At 39.2% G+C, this 22,881-nt stretch overlaps 1 protein-coding gene across 1 annotated transcript in view; it reads right to left on the bottom strand.

Moving 5' to 3' along the window:
• TG (thyroglobulin) overlaps positions 1-22,881 on the bottom strand; it is a 2,464,750-nt gene that overhangs the window by 1,628,089 nt on the left and 813,780 nt on the right. The window contains exon 25 of the mRNA XM_044066937.1: positions 4,383-4,491. Within this exon, the coding sequence (XP_043922872.1) occupies positions 4,383-4,491 (109 nt within the window). The remainder of the gene's footprint in view (positions 1-4,382; positions 4,492-22,881) is intronic.

The following is a 22,881-nucleotide window of genomic DNA, read 5'->3' as shown; positions in this document are numbered from 1 at the left end:
TGTCCACAAGGGATAAAATCTGGAAATCATGGCAGAAAAACAAAGACCCTCAGCTCTACTACATTACAAGCAACTCCGTAACCAGGCAAAACGTCTAATAACCACTGATAAAAAAGACCACTACTTCCACCTACAAAGCCAACATAAAATTAATCCCCAAAAAGTCTGGTCTTCCATCAGCCAACTATTACACCCAGGCTCTCAAAACAATCCATCCCCTGACCCACAAAAAACTCCCACTGAACTTGCTACCCTCTTCAATTCCTACTTCAGTGACACCATAGCTAACCTAACCACCACCTTTCCTACAGTTAACAGCACCACCACCAAGACAGCTGATGACCAAATCATCCCAGAAAACAAGTCTACCCTTAACCCTAACCTAAAATTCTCCCCATACCCACCAGCACAATAAAAAACTTTTACTTAAGCTAAAACCCTGTACTCTGGCCCCTGACAATCTACCCCCACACTTCCTGCAGCTAGCAGCAAACTCTATAGCTTATCCCATCAGCATACTCATTAACAGATCAATTAAAGAATCCCTTGTCCCAGACATCTGGAAAAAAACATTCATTCTTCCCTTACACAAAGGTGGCACCAACACAGACAGCACAAACTTTCGACCCATAGCAATTCTCTCACCCCTCTCTAAAATACTGGAAAAATGCATCCATGCCCAACTCCTCAACCACCTGCATGAAAATCAAATTTTATTACCCACTCAGCATGGTTTCAGACAAGGATACAGTACCACTACTGCCCTCCTATCCTTCCTTGATACAGTTAAATGGACACGGGATACTGGTAAAATAATTGCTTCACTTTTCCTTGACCTTTCCAAAGCTTTTGTTACCATTTCCCACACTACCCTACTCTCTAAACTATCCACCCTCCACATTTCTCCCCCTACCCTGCAATGGTACAACAGCTATCTCTCCAATAGGCAGCAATCCACCAAATGGCAACAGTTTTACTCTCCCTTACTCAGTACATCCACAGGGGTACCCCAGGGCTCCATACTTGGTCCTCTCTTATTTAGCATCTTTCTTAACAACTTTCACACCACTCTCCCACAATGCTCAGTAATCCAGTATGCTGATGACTCTACAATAATATGCACTGCAAATTCCAGCACTGAACTCCAGCAAATTACCCAGAATGCCCTCACATCTACTGAATCTTGGATGCTTAACAATCATCTTGTCCTAAATCCAAAAAAAACTAAACTAGTAATTTTTACTCCTAGGAAAACCACTCCATTTGATAAAAAACTCTTCACTATACAATCCCAAGACAATACCACTATAGAAGTTGTCCCACACACTAAATTACTAGGCATTATTTTAGATGAAAACCTTAACTTTGACCTACACATAAACAATAACATCAAAAAAACACACCAAAAGCTTGGTATGCTCTACAGGCACCAACTCTTTCTTAGCCTCTCTACTAGACAAACCCTTGCAACTACCTTTTTATTACCCTCTCTCCTTTATGGTGCCCCTATCCTCACTAATATCTGAAATTCTACAAAATCCAAACTTGCTATGTGTTACAACAGAAAAGCAAAATTTTACCACCAGGGCCACATTCTCATCCCACCATTGTAAGTCACTGAAACAATTAGGGTGGCTGGAACTCCCCCCACCATCTCTCATTCACCCAACTAACTACTGTGCACAAAATAATTTACAGACCCACAGACTGTCCTGCTCTCTCAACTCTACTTGCCAAATACCATTCCAGCAGGCATCTAAGATCTGAAAATCATCTACTTCTAAAAGTAGATAAGACCACCTTACCTGCTGGTCAACTCCTCTATGCCTTCACCGTCGCCAAACTATGGAACTCACTTCCACATTCTATAAGAAACACAGGCAGCACCACCACCTTCAAACAAATGCTGAAAAATCATCTCAACTCGTCCTGGCTATGTTCCTGCTCTATAACCTAACCTCTTCATTCTCCTAATATGATTACTAAACTCCTATGTCTTTTGCTACTAGTAACTGATGATATTTTCTCCATATTTATTTTTATCTTCACTTGTTGATTCTGGTACAATAATACTGATCTCTGTTTATACCAATCTGATTGAATTAATTGAATTCTGCTTTAATGTACATTTTCTGTATATATTGCTGTAATCAAACAAACTAGATTCCTGCTTTTTTGTATATATTCTGTATATGTTACTATATTTACTATCTGTAACACTGTTTCTGCTTCTGTACTAATTAATGTTTATATTTTTTCTGTATCTCGTTGGAGCTTTTCTCCCCGGGCTTCCACTGAAGATGGGCTCTTTTAGGCCCAGTGGACTTATCCCAGTAAACAAATGCAATAAATAAATAAAATAACTAAATGTATTCTTTTGTCTTCTTTTTGGCATTCTTCCTTTTTCTGTTACCTTTTTGCCCCTGTGTCTGTCTTCTAGTCTGAAGTGTTGGCAAGATTATAAATAACTGGTAGTTATTTATGATTATTTGCAAGTTTTCCATGCTGTGGATATTCAACAGGTGTTGATTTAAGAATCTTTGAAGACATTTTCATCAAGGCATGGAAAACTACATTTTGTATAATGTTGTCATATGCTAATTGGTGGAAAGAAACTATTAAAAATATTTTTTTAATATTTAATAAAAAGTATTTAAGAAAAAGATAATGTTTGCAGGTTTGTGATCATATTATTTGCTAAAGTACAAATAGATTTATTTTTGCTGTGGTGGTGGTGCTGCGGTAGCATTGTCGCCTCACAGTTAGATGTTGCCCATTCGATTCTCAGTTAGAGCGTCTTCTGTGTAGCAACATGCATGAATGGGCGTTCCTTCATTGAAGGTTGTGCGTTAGACCTGGCAAGCCAGTATGTAAAACTCTACTGCCAATCATTAGCGGACCGGAGTTCTGCTGTGGCGACCCCTAACCGGGAAAAGCCGAAAGACACAAACAAACAAATAGATTTATTTTATTTCCTTAGTGCAAGAAAAATATGAAGCTTTCTGATATCTGGTTGTAGCATGATTTACTTCAGCACCATTTCTGCATGAAGACATATTATTCATCTGATGGAAAATATATATACTTACATCTCTGAAGATGAAAGTGGAACATTATTTGGATGGTATTAATGGTCCTGGAAATTACTTAATGTTTATCTTAGTCTGTTTGGTATTCTGTTTGGACTCAACAACCAGATTAGAAGGCAGCTAGTCTAGTCGTATGAAACAACAGTCAATAGGCAGAAATCAAGAACCGGAAAGGTGATCAGAAATGCTTTGAAAGGCTCAACTATGGCCAAAACCTACTCAAGCAACAATGCTTCTGAAAATGTAAAGGAAGGTGCATTGGTATGGTGATGATAAAAAATTCCACATATAATATACAGAATGGGTCTTAAGTCATAAATTAGTGAGAGCTTCCTAATATCCTTTTGCAAAACATATTCACTCTGAAATGCTACCTCCTTCTTTTAGAGGGATCTATATCATTTGAGCGAAATCCCTTTTGTTCAAACATCTATTTGTTGAACCCTAATTCTCGAAAGCTTGCTCCATCAAACTGACGTTTTAGCAAATTTTTCCTAGGGGGAAAAAACACTTGGCCAACCCAACAAATGCCAAAAATGTCACAAAAGTTAAAACTGGGCCAGGTGGGGGGGCTTCACCCTCCTTAACTAAACATACCAACTTCAAGATCACAGTACAGTGGTGAAAAGGGCAAATTCCCGATGATGGCCAAGCATTTGTTCCCCTAGAAAGAAATTGGCTAAAATGGCCATTTGACGGAGCAGGCTTTCGACAATTAGCGTCCAACAAATAGCTGTTCGAACAAAAGGGGTTTTGTTCAAGTGAAGTAGACCCCTTTTACAGTTCCATAATACTAAAACACTGCTACTATTGCATGTTCTACCTTATTTTAGACTGCAACAGTCTCACAGTTAACATGAGTAGGGGTAACACTATGGTACTGTTATGGGAAGACTAAGGCCTCAGTGGTCTGTTTCATGATCATTGTAATTCTAAAACAAGATATTATCATGGCTGCATTTCCTATCAACGCAGTTGCTGTCTATCTGCATCTTCTGACTTAACTTCAGCAAAAATGTTATCATCTTGAGTTTGGAAGCTACCCAGGCATAGTAAATGATTTTTAAAAAGCTATACGAAGGAAGAAAAAGAATTTCAGATTCTGTCAGTCAGATTCTACTATTGATTAAAATTCATTTTAGCTCAAGTTGTTCAGAAGAAATATATAAGGGGCAAAACCATCTTGGTCTAGTTACCTAAGTCAGCACATTCCTGTCTTCTGACCATCTTACAGCCTTACTTTCTTATGATCAGCCTCTGCACTGATCACTTAGACTGACATTATTTGCTTACCTTTCTTTCTGTAAACTGCTTGTAATGCCATGTTCCCATTCTTCACTTTAAGCAGGCAGCTGAGGTGCTGAAATAGCAATGCTGCTGGATTTTGAAGATATCCTTGTGTCTGCAAAATAGTGATATTACTTGTTAATAAAACAAGTGGTGCTCTTTTCTGAAACAGTTTTGAAACTTCTTAGTGAAAGAACCAAACACTGATTCACCATATACAGAATTATTAGTAGGCAATTATTTCATTGTGATGCCAATTTAATTTTAGGTAAGTCATTTTCCATTATCACAATTTAATAAATCTGTTTACTGGAAATACGTAATTAAATACTCTAGGAGATGACTAGCAATGTAAAACGAAAAAAAAAATAAAGATAATTTTTGACATACTAGTTAACTGTAAAGTAATCCTACTAGCATTACTAATTTCATCATATCATTGTTATCTACAAGTCATTCAAGAACACACGAAGATGAACTACATGAATCAGTCTGCTACAAAATATGTTACAAGGTATCCAAAGACCTAAAGCTTCAAAAATGGCAAAAGAAAGTCAAATAAAGTATTGTGGATTACTCTCAGCCTTTTACGTGTTAGGGTTTCAAGATCAGTAATAAAATGTTTGCCTTTTGATTTCATCAAACTAGAAAGTAATGTAGCAAAGAAAATCTTTAATTTCCACTCTGATTCTACTTTTCTTTTTTAACATTTTGTTTCTTGCCATTTCCCAAAAACATTACAATCATGAAACTAGAAGGTAATGATGAAAAGAAAATGTTTCATTTTTGCTTTGATATTCTGTTGATCTGATGACCTGCAGCTGTCACTCACAGATTTTCAACTCACTAATGATATTCAACATTGCTTATGCATGGATTTTAAAGTAACACAGTAATCCTGTCTTGAATCTCCTGATCTGTCCACAAAAACTGCAAGTGTTTCCATATTGTGGGGGAAACATCCTTACTGGCCAGAGTTTCTTTAACTTAGCTTCCTGTGCTCCCTTTTTCAGGCTGAAAGGCAAATCATTTCTCTGTAAAGTAATTTTCAGTTTGTCAGAGGTGGGAAAATCATTTAAGTCTTTATGGACAAGATTCTCTCAGTTCATGGTGTTCATTATCTGTTTCCTTGAGGTATGCCTTAATTGTATCTTTTTAACACTTGTTTTTGCCTATAATGCAATATATTGTTATGAATGCACTGTTGTAGTAGTCGAGAGTCTCACATTTGAACACTATGTCTAGTTAAGGAGATTTAATGAATGGAAGTTTGAAGAAGAAGAGGGTCAGTGAGGTACAAGATCACAGGAGATTACTAAGCTAATGGCCCTGGGGCCCTTACAAGCTTAGCCAAGAGTTTATCCCAAAGAAAAAAAAGAAAAAAAACATAACCTCAGTCAGCACCTGTCACCCCTGTCAATGAGGGACAAAGGTGGAACCCCTGGGAAAAATGTATGGTTTCCCATCCACTCATCAAGTTTGCGTTTGAAGAGTCATTGAGTGTCCATCAGCACATGGACTTCTTTCAGAATGCATAAGATGAGCTCCCTAGTAAGACTGAAGAAGCAGTCTTATGATCCAAATATGTAGGAGCTGCTGTGGACTGTTACTGAAGGCAGCACATTGGTGTTACACATATTCACATGCTCAACCCCAGAAACAATGCAAGGAGTAGAATCATGCATATTCTACAGCTGATAATAAAGGAGGTTACACTACAAGTCAGTGATACTGTCCTCTGATATTATTCTTCAGGTGTGAGTGTGAATAGGATTTATTCAGATATGCTCTACCTTTACTACAAATGGCTTATCTTTTTGTCTTTCTAAATAAGCTGGTTTGAACTTAAACTTTAAGATGTCATTTAAGCCACTCTGGGTGCTCAAACAGACTGATGCGCATTGTATCTGAAGAGGTAAGTTTTGTCAAAATGAGCTTTCTTGAACTGTTTGTAAACATACATCAGACAGAATGTCTGAAACTTACATAAGCTGCAAGTTACAAAGGCCTTCAGTGCAATGTCTACTATACATGCAACCATATAGATAATAATAAATGATCCTAGTATACAAGAACTTAAGATGCAGTATATCATAACATTACCTTCTCTTCCCTTCCCTTCAATACCTGGCCAAATTTACCATCAGCTGCATTAGTCTTCCTCGTGATGACCAGTTCTGGTCTTGTGCATTCCTTTGAATGTACTTAGGTTTGTGAGCCTTTTTATCTGTCTAGCAGTACCAACCCCACGCTACCCTGCCTGCACCCACCAGCCCCTCACTTGTTTAATAAACTAACTCTAAGATTGCTATACTTCAGAGTAAGAGAGTCCCCATTTTCACACATTCATTCTTGCTGTTCCAGGATATGCACTAAACAGTCACAGAAGTCAAACCTGTTACCTTGTCTACATTTATTAAGCATCTGTTTAAGTGTTTTGTTCTGATTTCCTGCCAAGGAGTGTATCATATAACTTGTTTGCAGTTAAAAGCTTTCTCTAAAGTCTCCTTCCTCCTTTATCTGTTTAAAACTTTAATTTAAAGGTTCACTGCTGCTTTTCTGTTGTGATAAACATTTCTGCAGTCTTTTTTCTACCTAAGTAGTGTGGGTATTGTAGCATTGTCCATATTCAGGCTTGTGTTTTGGGCCTAGTTGTTTGTGGAGGCTGTGTGTCTGAGCACATGTTCAAGGCCATCTTAGTTTAGCCAAAGCTATTCTGCATGAGAGGGGAGTGTTTATGGTCATTGGCTGATTGGGGTTACCTGGACTATGGCTTAAAGTAAGCACCTCATTGGTTCTTTTGACCTTTTTTTAAAGTTGTTTCAGGTTTCACCTTTCTGTTACTTAAGAAGTTAACTTGTGAGTGTTTCTGCCATTTCACATTGAGATAATTGGAGGAAAGGCAGCGAGCAAATTCAATTCTGTAATATATAACATTAAGTATCCTTTTTTTTTGCTTATTTTTATGAGTTATTTATAGCACTTTTATTGTCTGCTGCATACTTTTCTAGCTAGTTTCACTGTGTGTGAGGTATTAACTGGAAATTGTCTACTTTTATTAAGCATCTGCTTGGGTTTTGTGTTCTGATTTGCTGCCAAGTAGTGTGTCATAACTTGTTTGCAGTTAAAAGCTTTCTCTAGAGTCTCCTTGCTCCTTTATCTTATTTAAAACTTTCATTTAAAGGCTCACTGCTGCTTTTCTGCTGTGATAAACATTTCTGCAGTTTTTATTTCTACCTAAGTAGCGTGGGTATTTGTAGTATTGTCCATATTCAGGCTTGTGTTTTGGGCCTAGTTGTTTGTGGAGGCTGTGTGTCTGAGCACCTGTTCAAGGCCATCTTAGTTTAGCCAAAGCCATTCTGCATTTCCGTGAGAGAGGAGTGTTTATGGTCACTGGCTGATTGGGATTACCTGGACTATGGCTTGGAGTAAGCACCTCATTGGTTCTTTCGAGCTTTTCTTAAAGTTGTTTCAGGTTTCAACTTTCTGTTACCTAGGAAGTTAACTTGTGAGTGTTTCTGCCATTTCACATGGGGGAAGGGCAATGAGCAAACTTGGATATGTAATATATAACATTTAGTATCCTATTTTTTGCTTATTTTGTATGAGTTATTTATTGCACTTTTATTGTCTGCTGCATACTTTTCTAGCTAGTTTCACTGTGTGTGAAGTATTAACTGGAAATTGTCTACATTTATTAAGCATCTGTTTGCGTTTTTTGTTCTGATTTCCTGCCAAGGAGTGTATCATATAACTTGTTTGCATTTAAAAGTTTTCCCTAGAGTCTCCTTGCTCCTTTATCTGTTTAAAACTTTCATTTAAAGGCTCACTGCTGCTTTTCTGCTGTGATAAACATGTCTGCAGTTTTTTTTCTACCTAAGTAGTGTGGGTATTTGTAGCATTGTCCATATTCAGGCTTGTGTTTTGGGCCTAGTTGTTTATGGAAACTGTGTGTCTGAGCACATGTTCAAGGCCATCTTAGTTTAGCCAAAGCCATTCTGCATTTCAGTGAGAGAGGAACGTTTATGGTTATTGGCTGATTGAGGTTACCTGGACTACAGATTGGAGTAAGCACCTCATTGGTTCTTTCGAGCTTTTTAAAAGTTGTTTCAGGTTTCAACTTTCTGTTACTTAAGAAGATTTTTTGTGAGTGTTTCTGCCATTTCACACTGAGCTATTCGGAGGAAGGGCACTGAGCAAACTCAGATCTGTAATATATAACATTAAGTATCCTGTTTTTTGCTTATTTTTATGAGTTACTTATAGCACTTTTATTGTCTGCTGCATACTTTTCTAGCTAGTTTCACTGTGTGTGAGGTATTAACTGGAAATTGTCTACATTTATTAAGCATCTGTTTGGGGTTTTTTTCTGATTTCCTGCCGAGTGTATCATATAACTTGTTTGCAGTTAAAAGCTTTCTCTAGAGTCTCCTTGCTCCTTTATCTGTTAAAAACCTTCATTTAAAGGCTCACTGCTGCTTTTTTGCTGTGATAAACATTTCTGCAGTTTTTTTCTACCTAAGTAGTGTGGGTATTTGGAGCATTGTCCATATTCAGGCTTGTATTTTGGGCCTTATTTGTTTGTGGAGGCTGTGTGTCTGAGCACATGTTCAAGGCCATCTTAGTTTAGCCAAAGCCATTCTGCATTTCAGTGAGAGAGGAGTGTTTATGGTCATTGGCTTATTGGGGTTACCTGGACTACGGCTTGGAGTAAGCACCTCTTTGGTTCTTTCAAGCTTTTTAAAAGTTGTTTCAGGTTTCAACTTTCTGTTACCTAAGAAGTTTTCTTGTGAGTGTTTCTGCCATTTCACACAGAGCTAATTGGAGGAAGGGCACTGAGCAAACTCAGATCTGTAATATATAACATTAAGTATCCTGTTTTTTGCTTATTTTCTCGAGTTATAGTACGTTTATTGCCTGCTGCATACTTTTCTAGCTAGTTTCGCTGTATGGGAGGTATTAACTGAAAATTGTCTACATTTAGTAAGCATCTGTTTGGGTTTTTTGTTCTGATTTCCTGCCAAGGAGTGTATGATACTGTATCCCACCCTCCCTCCCTATTGGTATCGTGTTCTTATACTTGGTGGCTTTGCAGTTGCCAGCCCCTACTATAAATTTGATCTGGGACACTCCTCCCAGTCTAGTGTCATTACCTCATTCTACCTAATCCAGGGAGGATATTTGAGAAGGCCAACCCACTTAGTTTCTGCTCCTCCTTTCCCATTTCCACTTTACAAAAAAAGTTTCTAAGCTTGTTTCCTGCCTTTCCTGTAAGTAGTCTAGTCCAGATACAGATTTGCTGTATCCAGGACTGTTTGTAAGCTTCTGAGCCCCAAGCCTTTCTGTGTTGGAGGGAAGTCTTCTAACTTAATTTTGTTTCTTAGAACTAGCCAGTTTTTTAGTTTCAGCACTCAAATCTGATTCTTTGAGCTCATCACTTGTTCAGACTCACTGTAAGCACTAAATAAGCTACAAATTACTACAACACTCAACTTTCCTCACTTGTCTAGAGGAAAACAGTTTTTAGTACTTAATAAATAAGCACTTATCCAGGCATGTCTAAGGGTCAGCTCCCAGTGTTTTTCCTGTCTACCTGATGAATTTGGGCATCTTGGGACAATGCAGCAATTGCCTCATGTACCCAGACAACCCTCTGCTCCTATCACCTAACACTATAACCTGTGAGAGATGCACTTATATAGCCAAACTGGAAGCAAAGCATTTTCACCCAAGACTAGACTAGACAGTCAAGAGGAGAAGGTAAACACTTGCACCACACCACACTCATCACATAGTCCCCCAAAACCTACACCACCACAATACACACACATAGAAACACAAAACACACACCTACATTCATGGAGGCCCTCAATAAAAATCTGCCCGAGCAACAGGGACCTCCAAAGCAGAAATGCAAGCAACCTCCACCCCCCAGCATAACCCAAATTACACATAGCCCACAAACTCAGTGTGCCACTCAACCACAGCCCATAAGGCATAACAACGTACCCAACACTCTAGTCATAGGTTACTCTATACTCAGGCACACTGATGTTCCACTCACCAGGCTAAACAAGGAGAAAGTTACTGTCAGCTGCCTGTCAGGTGCCAGGATCCACCACATAATGCATGTACTCAGGTCACTCAACAACAAGTACAAATATGACTCTGTCATTGTCCATGTTGGTGTGAATGACCTGAGATGTATCTCCCTGGACTACATGAAAAGAGACATGGAGGAGTTGTCCGATCTTGTAGCCCAGGCAGGTATGACTCTAGCCTGAGTAGCATCCACCATCACCCAGAATGATACTACAGTACGAGGACAAAATGATTGACTTCAACAATTGGCTGAGCTTCTGGTGTCATTCTAAGGGGATCCAGTATCTGTCTGCCTGGGATGACATGATTAACAAACCACTATACTTTGCCAGAGATGGCCTGCACCTGTCGCCCTTGGGATGCTGGATACTAGCTAAGGCTCTTGGCACCGCTGTAGTGACTTTTTAGGCAAGGTTCAAATGACAAATTCACCACCATAACAGGTACAAGCAAGCAAAATCTGAGGGTAATGCTACTCAGTGCTAGAAGTCTAAACCTCAAAATGCACTCACTTGAGGCACTCCTTAAAATGGAGAATAGTGACATCTGTGCAATGACAGAGACCTGGTTCAAGGCTTCAGAGAGCACCCCTGCATTACTAGGCTATAATTCATACCACACCTTTTGGCCACCTAACCTGGACCAAAACACTAAAGGTGGAAGCGTGTCCATATTCATTAAGGATATCCACACCTCCAGGCTAGTTGCTCATCATAATGCATCTGAGATTATCCAAGTGCAACTAACTATGGGCAAGAGTGCAATACAAATTGAAGCTTGCTACAGATCCCCCAGCATGCCCCAGGATTCCCACTCCTAATTTCTTAATACACTGGAAAATATTAGGGTACAACCTTTCAACTACCCCACCATTAACTGTGAAAACTACTCATGTCCCAACTCTTGTGCTCAACATTTTCTGGAATTCATAAATTCCAATGCTTTGGATCAACTTATCCACACCCCCACCAGTGGCAGCATTATCCTAGACTTGGTCATTACCAACATGGGCAACCGGTGTTCCACACCAGAGGTCAATTCCTCGTTGGTCAGATCCGACCACAAGCTAATCACCCTAGACATCCACATCCCGCCGCCACCCCCCATTAGGGAAACCACCATAACAAATTTCTCCAAAGCCAACTTCATGCTTCTTAAGACAGAAGTGGCAAACTTCATGACACCCATGCTGACAGACAATAGAGGTAAAACTGCTGAATCCTACACAAATGCACTTTATAAGCACTTACATGAGTGTATGGATTGTGCAATCCCTAACAGAACCAAGATGCTATCCTCCAAAAAAGGGAAGCCAATCTGGTGGCCCCCTGCCATAAATAAACTCTACAACAGAAAAAAGAAACTATTGCAAAAAAGAGTAAAATCCCATGATTGGAGGAACTCCCTGATCAGCCTCAGTAAGAAGCTGAGATCCTGCATAAAATCATCCAAAGCTAGTTGCGAAAACAAAATCGACACTGATTCTAAAGACAACCACAAAGCATCCGATAGCTATGTCAAGAATCTCAATGGCAACACTCAGATCTGCTCTGAGTTACAGCACAATGGCACTAAATATTCAAAACCAACTGACATTGCCAACATCCTGGCAAATAGGTTCAGTGCTAACTTTACCCCTCTCTCATCCCCTAAAGGGCCCATCTCTATACCAGAAGAATGCAAAGTTCCTGCAATCATGGCTGCACAGGTAACAAACACACTCTCCAAAGCCAAGAACACAGCATCCATGGGACCTGACAACATCCCAGGCTGCATTCTACATGAACTACAGAACGAACTGCCACCACCTAACCTAAGTACCATGTTCAATCATAGCCTCATCTCAGGCTTTGTGCCCACTGAATGGCGCACAGCAATGGTTATCCCACTCCACAAAGGGGGAGCCACCATGGACCCCAGGAACTACTGGCCCATTAGCCTGACGAGCCTGGTCTGCAAGGCTATGGAATGTATCATCATGGAACTTATAAAGAATGACATTGGTAATCTCCAAACTCTGGACCCCACCCAGTTCGGGTCTGTAAAAGGCATATCATGTCTCCTAAACCTGATAGACTTCTTTGAAGTGGTCACCAGAGCCATAGATGAGGGTAAGGTGGTTCACACAGCCTATCTAGATCTCACCAAGGCTTTCAACACCATTCCCCACTCTGGAATTATAGATAAACTCACTAAACTAGGTATAAATCCCTATGTCACAAGATGGGTTTGCCAACTGGCTCACTGACAGAACCCAGACTGTGAAAGTAGCAGACTCCAAATCCAACTTCAGACCATTGACAAGTGGAGTACCACAGGGTTCAGTCCTGGGTCCTCTCCTGTTTGGTATCTACTTCTTTGAAGTACAGACTAACACAGAAGGTCTTTGGCTAATGAAGTTCGCAAATGACTGCAAACTAGGAGCCATAATCAAAACTCCTAATAATGTGGACATCCTACAAAAGGGCCTCACTGAGACAGATGTCTGGTGTCGAAGCCATGGCCTCAAGCTCAATGCCAAAAAGTGCATTGTCATCCCTTTTGGTAAAAACTCTGTACCCATGAACTACCACATAGGTGGTAGTCTACTTAACACCAAAAGTGTGATAAGAGACTTTGGGACACAGGTGGACAGTAGTCTCTCCTTTGATAATCACATTGTCACAGTGTCAGGAAATCCTTCTACGTGGCACACCTCATCACAAAAGGTTTATCATCCAGGAAAAAAGAGGTAATTGTTCCCCTCTACCCATCACTCATTAGACCTATTATAGAGTACAATGCTCCTTTTGGTATGTACCTCACAAGACATCTACAACAACTGGAAAGGCCACAGAAATACCTCACAAAGAGGATTACCAGCCTCAAACAGATGCCCTACGCAGACCGTCTCAAAAAACTCCAGCTTTACTCCATCGCATATCCTCTACTCAGAGACGATCTCTGCCTAACATGCAAAGCTATGTCAAACCCAGAGCTATGGGACATGCTCCACTTAAGGAAATCCCAATCCCTCCAAGCTACACGCTCTCGGGACCTAAACCTTGTCACCACAATAAACAGAACATGCTGGAGGGATAGATTCCTGTCCCAGAGACTTCCCATACCCAGTAACAAACTACCCATCTATAGCAAACAAAGCTCCTCATTAGCACTCTTCAAGAAAAATCTTGATGATTGGATGAACGATAGGAAATTCACCCCAGGGATCACTTCTGTGGCTCTGCTCAACAGGGGCACAGGAAAATAATTTTCTTGGGTGGCAAAAGCCAGGGTACCTTTTGGCTAGGCTTATATAGGCCCTAGGGCCAATAGCTTAGTACCTACCTATGAACCTATATTTACCTTTATATTTTTGACCTAATTCATGGCTAAAAGGGTCCATGAAGTAACATATTAGCTTCCTAATAAATGATTAAAAATAGAAATAAAACACTTATAGCTCAGATTTTTCTCCCTAAGGTTAGAGCCACTAGAAAAAGTATTTTCTGGACAACATAGTTTAGGTATTTTGGGTCTACTGGTTCCAAAAGAGATAAGGTTAGCTTTTTCAACATAAAAACACATGTCCCAAGGGCAAGAAATAGTCTCAATATTGTCTTATATGAAAAAGTCATTTGAGGAATGTCTTAACTGACAGAATTTCTGATACATGTGGACAACTGGAACATAAGCAGAAACTGCAGAAACATGCACCTTGATGAAGGAATAAGTCAAGTCTGATGAAAACCAGTGGTTTATGATTCTTCATACAGGGCAGATCAGAAGTGTTATGCTCTTTACTTCACTCCAAGGTCAGATCACTTCCACTTCTGTATATAACATTTTCTCATATATTGTCATCTGCCTTTTCTTAGGATGTTAAGGACCTCTGTTGAGAAGGAATCGTTGCTAGAAATTAAAATTTTCTCCTTCAAGCTGAAAGGTTCAATGTCTTAAGACTGGGATGGATTACGTTGCCATACTGTGTCAGTAAGAATGTGTGTAGAAGCAAAGCCCGTAGCCAAATAGTGACCAGATTCCTTGAAACAGAACCAGTGCTGTCTCAGCTAAGAGGGTACTTTTAACATGAAACTGCTTCTGTCTTTCTCTGCTTTTTATAGACCTTTCTAAATAAAATAAATGGATTGATGCCATTATTTTTTCTACAAAGCAAACACCCCAAACTTAATGGTATAAGCTCTGTCAGACAAGATACTACCTATCCCATAAGCAAAGTATGGATTAATGTTGGGGTGGTATAGCTTGTTAATAATCCTAGCATGAGGGATAGTGTAAAAGGCACTGGTAAGGTCCATGTAGGCAGCATGGATTGTCCTTCTCTTATCAATGGGCACAATATGCTTTTCAAAGAATTCAACAAAGCTGATCAATGGTATGCCTTTTAGAAAGCCAGACTGTTATGTATCCAGGGATATAAGGTCACCTATATTACTGTTTATTAGTTCACTTATAATATGTCCTATAGACTTGCAGTTAATACTAATGAGATTAATAGGCCTATAAATAGATGGTCAGTAGAGGGGCTACCTTTATGCAAGAACGCCATAGCAGCTATTCTCCACACCTTAGACTGCAGTCAGTGCAGACATTCAGGTTGAAGAGTTACTCGAGGAGTTTTCCTAGCTGGAACTTCACATTTCTCATCAGACTTTCAGAGATACTGTTAATATCAATGGCAACAACATTTTTAATGTTATAAAGTGCCAAAAGGACCTGATCTAAAGTGGTGTCAAAGGGGGGGGTAGGGGATGTGTACATATTCCTACAATATTTCTTGCAATTTATTTCCTGTTTTGTCCACCTAAAATGCCCATATAAATACATAACAGGAATTACATACAGAATTGTAAATAACATTCAAATTCTGCTGGTTAAAAAAGTCCATATTCCAAATGTTGTACTACATTTAGTATCCAAGTAGTAGGGACTATTATCTACAAATCTGTGGCTACTATAAAAATATATGAATAAGTGTCCTTTGTCTTCTGTTAAACACCTAAATGAAAATCATCATATTCTTCCTCTTTAAATATACTTCACTGAAAGTGTACTATCTCTAATTAAAAGTAATTCCACAGAGCCATCACTAGCATCCGAACCTCCCAATATTAACTCCAACTCCTTCTCCTTTCAGCCTGTTCCCACAGCTACCATTAAGAAACTACTGAAAAATCGTAAATCCTCTTCAATAGCAGCTGACAAGTTACAACTGAATATTTAAAACTAGCAGCTGAAGCCATATCTTATCCAGTGTTAATCCTTATTAACAGGTCCATAGCAGAACATGTCCCAGTAATATGGAAACTCGCACACATTATCCCCTTACACAAAGGTGCAAATTCCACAGAGATGACCAACTACCGACTGATCATTATTCTCTCTCCTCTATCTAAACTCCTCAAAAGATGTATCCACTCCCAACTGATTCATTATCTTACCTTCAACAACATGCTAGCAACATGTCAACATGGTTTCAGGCCCCATCATAGTACCACAACTGCACTTCTCAATTTCACCAATACCATCAACCAACTCAGAAACAATAGTAAAATAGTCTCTGCTGTCTTTCAAGACATGTCCAAGGTCTTTGATACAGCCCCCCACCCCAAACTATAAATATACTCTCCAAATTGAACCTCAGCCCCTCTACACTTCAGTGGTTCTGAAGCTATCTACAGAACCATCAACAATCTGTAAAATGGCTTAACGTCCTAACCCCCTCTCTTCAAATCACACTCGGAGTACCTCAAGGCTCAGTTCTTGGGACACTACTCTTCACTGTTTTTACAAACAACATCCACAGTGCTACCCCACTGGCTTTACCTATCCAATATGCAGATGACACAGCTCTTATCTGTACCACTAATAACCTGCAACACCTCCATGATATAATACAAAAATCATTCTCAGATACTGAGCTATGGCTCTCTAACCATCAGCTTATACTCAACCCCAGTAAAACAAAACTCATGATCTTCCAACCCACAAGACCCCCCCAGCACATTCTACATTACACCTAGGAATAATACTAAAATTAATGCTGATTCACAAACAAAACTACTAGGTGTAATAATAGATAACAACCTAAGATTTGACCTATATATACCAGAAACAATTAAGAAAGTTCACAAAAATGGGTGCTCTTTACAAGAATAAAAATGATCTAACTAACACCTCTAGGGTTGCCATTGTTAAAACCAATCTTCTATCAACACTTCAATATGCTTCCCCAATTCTCACCAATCTTAAAAAGGCAGATTTAATTAAACTTGAAACACACTACAATAAAATAGCTAAATTTGCAACTTACTGCCCACATCATACCCACCACTGTTACTCCTTAAAAAAACTCTCCTGGTTAGAACTCCCACAACTTCTGTCCTATAAACAATTAACCTTAGCACACAAACTAGTATATCAACCTGAAAAAACCCTGCCCTTCTAAATATTGTCCAGCCCCATACCAGAAACCGAAGTCTTCGCTCAACAAATAAATCTCTACTACACGTGTCCAAATCCACTAATACAGCAGGGGACTCACTATTTTTTCATCATGTAGCAACAAGGTGGAATTCACTACCTGACAGCATCAGAACCAACACAAATACCAACCAATTCAAAAAGATTCTTAACAATTCTCTTAATGACACCTGGCTTTGTTCCTGTACTACTCCAGGCTAACTAGTCATACATTTTCTTATTCCCTCACCACCTCATAATCTGTGCTCTCTCTCTCTCATGTCTAGATAATCTCTAACTTCATCTTTTTTTATGCAATTTCCCCTTTACAAACCCTTCCTCAGCTTATTTTGAGAAACTGTAATGTCTACACTACAATAAGGAAGTATATCAGATGATTGTATAATACAAATGTCAGCTATAATAGCATAGAATATAAATTCTGGTTTACTGTATGTCTTGCAAACATATATTTTTTATAATTTCTTGTATTAGTTTTGTATAATTTCTTGTATAATTTTTTGTATAATCTCTGTATGTGAAGCTTTTCTCCCCGGGCATCCACTGAAAATTGGTTTTATCCCAGTCGGACTTTCCTGGTAAACAAATGTAAAATAAATAAATAAATATCTATAGTTATATAACCTTAGACATTCCTATAAAATTGCTATTGCTGTACGATTCCTGACCAGTATCTTCCACTGTCCCTCATTACCTTCTTATAGCAGTATCATCCTCACTAAATTTCATTCCACTGCTAACACTGCTGTCTACAATTCCAGGACAGTAAATATTTTTCACATCAATGTCAGACATATTCATAGGACTGAATTTCTATAAACTTTCTTACCCCCACATGATCAATGATGCATCTAACTTCTATAACCTTTTGAACACTGCTTGAAAAATAATTACATCCAGCTAGAGATGTGCAATAAATTTGATAGGAAGGAGGCTCAGATAATGATTCAAGAGGAAGAGAAAATAGCAACCATAGATTTTCAGCAATAATGGGTTATTGGGAGGAAAGAAAGATTGCTTTGGTATGTATTTATATTCCACATCCAACGCAATCATTTTTGGGGGGAATAATATGCTTTCAGGAAGGTATTTTATTTATGGATGGAATCTGTTTTGTACTAGAAGGGAGACTACAACTACAGAGAATGGATTTTTAAAGAAATATATGAATACATCTGTTATGAAGAATGCTGTTACAGATAGAATACTTGTTTTATTCTCCAATATATAGCTATTAGGCTATGCTGAATAGAAACTACACATCTGAGAAAGTGTCCATCTGACTGAATGTTCTGAGACCCATCTAATTACAGTATCTGCCTATGCCCCTATAAGAACTAAGGTAAGGATAGAAGGTAATAAAAGAAGAGAGCCACTGGTGTCTTCCTACATATAAACTAAAAAAAAGAAATTTTTGGAATGGGTAATAGTTAAAATTCAAGAGTTCCTAAGGAAGACAGAAATTGCTCCTGAAGGGACATCTAGTGTTGTGATAAGAAGAAAATATTACAAAAATATGCTGTAAATAAGGAAGAAAGCGGTATGGAAGTAAAGCAAAAGGAATAAGTCAGGGTTAGCAACGTTTATATTACTGCAGAATAAAACGTAGTGTATTTCAGACAAAGATGAAGTTGTAGATTGCTAAGGAAAATAAATGAGCAGCTGGATATTATCCACAAATTTACAAATATTGCTGTTAAGCTATAATTTTTTGACAATAACCAAATATCTCGTATCATAATGACTCAGAGGAGAGAGGGCAGAAAGAGCGGCAAGACTCAGGGATGTTATGAGAAGTAGAATAAGTAGGCACTGAGACGAGATAATGAAGATAATCTGGATATTTTATGAAAGTTTATGTAAAACAGTAAAGGTAGGGAACTCTGGATAAGGCAAAACTGAAAATATGTATGGAAGATTTGGATATGATAATTCCAAAGGAAGAAGAGGCTCAACAATTAACAGTCAGGCTAGACAGGGAAGAAATGAAAACGGTGATGTAGAGTCATCCAGCATGGAAATCTCCTGGAACAGATTGTATTCCTGTAGAAATATGGAATTTAGCATGTAGAAACTGATAAAGATTAAGATTTGGAAGACACTATTCAATAATGTCCTGGAAGGGGGAGAAGTGAAAGTAATGGGGTCAGCACTACCGCAAGAGGAGAAGGACCCTGCAGACCCTGTATCACACAGCCCTATCTCAATTCTATTATAAAGTACTATGAGTGTTCATAAGTCCATAGGTTGGTACTAGGCTATCGGCCCTAGGGCCTATACAAGCCTAGCCATAACAATTCCCTGGCTATTTCTTCCCATACTATTTACTTCCCTGGACCCCTGTCTAGCAGGGTGACTGACATGATCCCCAGGGTGAATTTGCTTTCTCCCACCCAATCGTCAAGGTTCCTTTTGAAGAAGGCCAAAGAGGCACTCTGCTTGACATGTATGGGCAGTCTATTCTAGAGTCTGGGGAGTCTCTGGGTCAGAAATCTATCCCTCCAGCATGTTTTGTTTATTGTGATGACAAGGTTTAGATCCCTGGAGCATATAGCTCTGAGGGATTGGGATTTCTTTAAGTGTAGCATGTCCAACAGCTCTGGGTTTGACATGGCCTTGTATGTTAAGCAGAGATCGCCTCTGAGTAGATGATATACGACAGAGTATAGCTGGAGTTTTTTAAGGCGGTCAGCATGGGGCATCTGCTTTAGGCCTGTGATTCTTTTAGTGAGGTATTTCTGTAGCATTTCCAGTTGTTGCAGATGTCTTGAGAGGTACACACCAAATGGGGTGTTGTATTCTATAATGGGTCTAATGAGGGATGAATACAGTGGGACAATGACCTCCTTTTTCTGGATGAAAAGCCCTTAGTGATGAGGTGTGCTACATAGAAGGATTTCCTGACTGTTGTGGTGATGTGGTTATCGAAGGTGAGACCACTGTCCACCTGTGTCCCCTAAGTCTCTTATCAGATTTTTGGTGTTTAGTGTACTGCCACCTATATGGCAATTCATGGGTACATGTTTTTTCCCAAAGGGGATAATTATACATTTCTTGACACTGAGCTTGAGCCCATGGCTCTTGCACCAAGCATCTGTTTCTGTAAGGCCCTTTTGTAGAGTATCCACATCATTTGGGGATTCAGTAATGCCTCCCAGTTTGCAGTAATCTGCGAACTTTGTTAGCCAGAGTCCCTTAGTGTTGGCCTGTACTTCAGAGAAGTAGATGCCAAACAAGAGCGGTCCCAGGACTTAACCCTGAGGTACTCCACTTGTCACTTGTCTGGAGCTAGATTTGGAGTCAGCTACTTTTACAGTGTGGGTCAGTAAGCCAGTTGGCAACCCATTGAGTGAAGTAAGGATTAATGTCCAGCTTAGTAGGTTTATCTATGATTCCAGAGTGGGGGATGGTGTCAAAGGTCTTGGCAAGGTCCAGATATGCTGTGTGGACCACCTTACCCTCGTCCACGGCTCTGGAGACTGATTCAAAGAAGTCAATCAGGTTCAGGAGACAAGACTGGCCCTTCACAAACCCAAACTGTGTGGGGTCTAGTGTTTGAAGGTTGCCAATATCTTTGTTTATAAGTTCCATGATAATACATTCCATGGCCTTGCAGATCAGGCTCATCAGACTGATGGGGTGGACCTTTCCCAGGATCCAAGGTGGATCTCCCCATGTGGAGTGTGATAACAGTAGCTGTGCGCAACTCAGTGGGCACAAAGCCTGAGTTGAGGCTATGATTAAACATGACACTTAGGTGAAGTGCCAGTTCATTTTGTATTTCATGTAGTACACAGCCCAGGATGTCATCTGGTCCCATGGATGCTGTATTCTTAGCTTTGGAGAGTGCATTTTTTTACCTGTGTGGCCGTTATTACCGGAATTTGGCAATTTTCCGATATTGAGATAGGCCATTTAGGGGGTGAGAGGAGGGTGAAGTTGGCACTGAATCGATCTGACAGGATACTGGCAATATCCTTGGGATCAGTATATTTAATGTGTTACCTAAAATAGTGGTAAACATATTAAAAATTGATAGACACAGACTAAATTAGTTTTGGAAGGAAGACAGACATTTAGAAACCTTAATAAATCAACTACAATCCCGAGGGAATTGTAGTGTAAAAAAACACCATTACTGTTGGTCAGTTTGGATGCAGAGAAAACACTCAATAGGGACTGAGTGGATCTTATGAGAAGGGCAATGGCAGCATTTACACTTCCTAATAAAATAAGAGTTAAAAAAATAAAACATTTAAAGTATCAGAGGCAAGAATATTGTGTGTGTGTGTGTGTGTGTGTGTGTGTGTGTGTGTGTGTGTGTGTGTGTGTGTGTGTGTGTGTGTGTGTGTGTGTGTGTGTGTGTGTTTGTTTGGTGAGGGGGCGCCACCAGGGTTGTCCTATTTCTCCTTTAGACTTTGTACTATATTTGAAGCCTTTAGAAAGGGAAAAAAGAGGGTTCACAAAACTAAGTGTATAACTGGTGTGATACCCGTGAAAAACTGATTTTGTTATTGTTACACCGTGTTTGACAGATTTAGAACAGAATACTCCAGCGTTCTGGAATATCTTGTAACCGTTTCAATCATTTTTGGGATATAAAATAAATGACAACAGACCAACACCTGTAAAACATATTTTGGCATGCGAGTTAGTTCAACAGTATCCATGTTTAAGGATAAAATGAAATACTTGTGTATGTGAGTTAAAAACAATTTATTTGTGGCAGCTAAGGAGACGTGGGTGGAGAACAAACAGAAGATACTTAAAAATAAGAAACTGGAAGTTTCTAATCATGTATTTGGATAGTAAGAGACTGGCATTGGAAATGTTTCAGTCCCTTTGGTTATAAACATTGATCAGGTATATTTTTTGAGCCAAATTGGACATTGTAGATGACAATCAACAAGGAGGCAAATGAGTTTGTCTCGGAGGTAGTGAGGGCAAGAGGTAACTGGGATACATTGATCCTTCCCTTAGAACAAGGTGAATTAGTGGTACCTGACTTGAACATATAATTTAAGGCCACACAAGTGAGTCTTATACAAAAAACACAAGTTGAGGAATATAGCTCAAAGCGGAAAAAGATAACAATGGTGATAGAGTGTGGATGTACATGAGAAAAAGAGAGAGAGAGAGACTAGTATTTTGGAGGCAAGCCCCTAAGGAGAATTATAATATTCATACATAACAGTATGTTTAGAAAGTGGCAAAAAATATCTTAAATACTAAACTGGTATGGGATTGTAGAAAGAAAATTTGGTTAATGGGGAAGTCTGCAATTAAGAGTACAGACAACTGGGCAAGAGGTGGGTCAAAGTAACTGGTGGAAATTAGCTAAGGGATCAAAGTACAGAGAAAAGATAAATTAAGAAGAAAAAAGTAACAGAGTGAGAGTAAGCTAAGCAAATGTTTGAATTGCAGGTCAGAGAATGTCTGCATTATCAGAGATTGATAGCACAGTACAGGCAAAGAGAGAGAGAAAGAGATGGGGGGGTATTAAGCAAACAGGCAGACTGGACGGAGTTCCTGGTGGAATCAAGAACTAAAGATGCTGCTAAACAGGGGGTGACCGAAATGACATATAAAATATTGCCCAACAATTTTAAGTTCTAATACGATGAGCCTAAAAATGACTGGGAAAAGATAAATCACAAAGGAACAATGGGAAAAAATATATAGGTCTCCTAAATGTGTGATAGAGTCCAGATGGTTTAGTATAGTTCCATGGATGGTAGGTACTGGAGAAGTGATGGAGAAAAGAGATGTAACTGGGGATATGTCTTTTAGGGATGTATGGAGATGACCAGTTTTAAAGATTACCTACAGAATGCTATGACACAAGTGTAGGAACAAGTTGTAGTAGCTAAGGATATGATTTTTTGAGCTGGGGTTTAGGATTAGAAATGCTAAGACACAG

The sequence above is a fragment of the Protopterus annectens genome, chromosome 3.part1 (assembly GCF_019279795.1).
Source record: "Protopterus annectens isolate FY-2018-M chromosome 3.part1, PAN1.0, whole genome shotgun sequence".
Taxonomy (NCBI): Eukaryota; Metazoa; Chordata; order Ceratodontiformes; family Protopteridae; genus Protopterus; species Protopterus annectens.
Note: the sequence above shows the minus strand (reverse complement) of the source record. Positions and strands in the feature narration are given on the sequence as shown.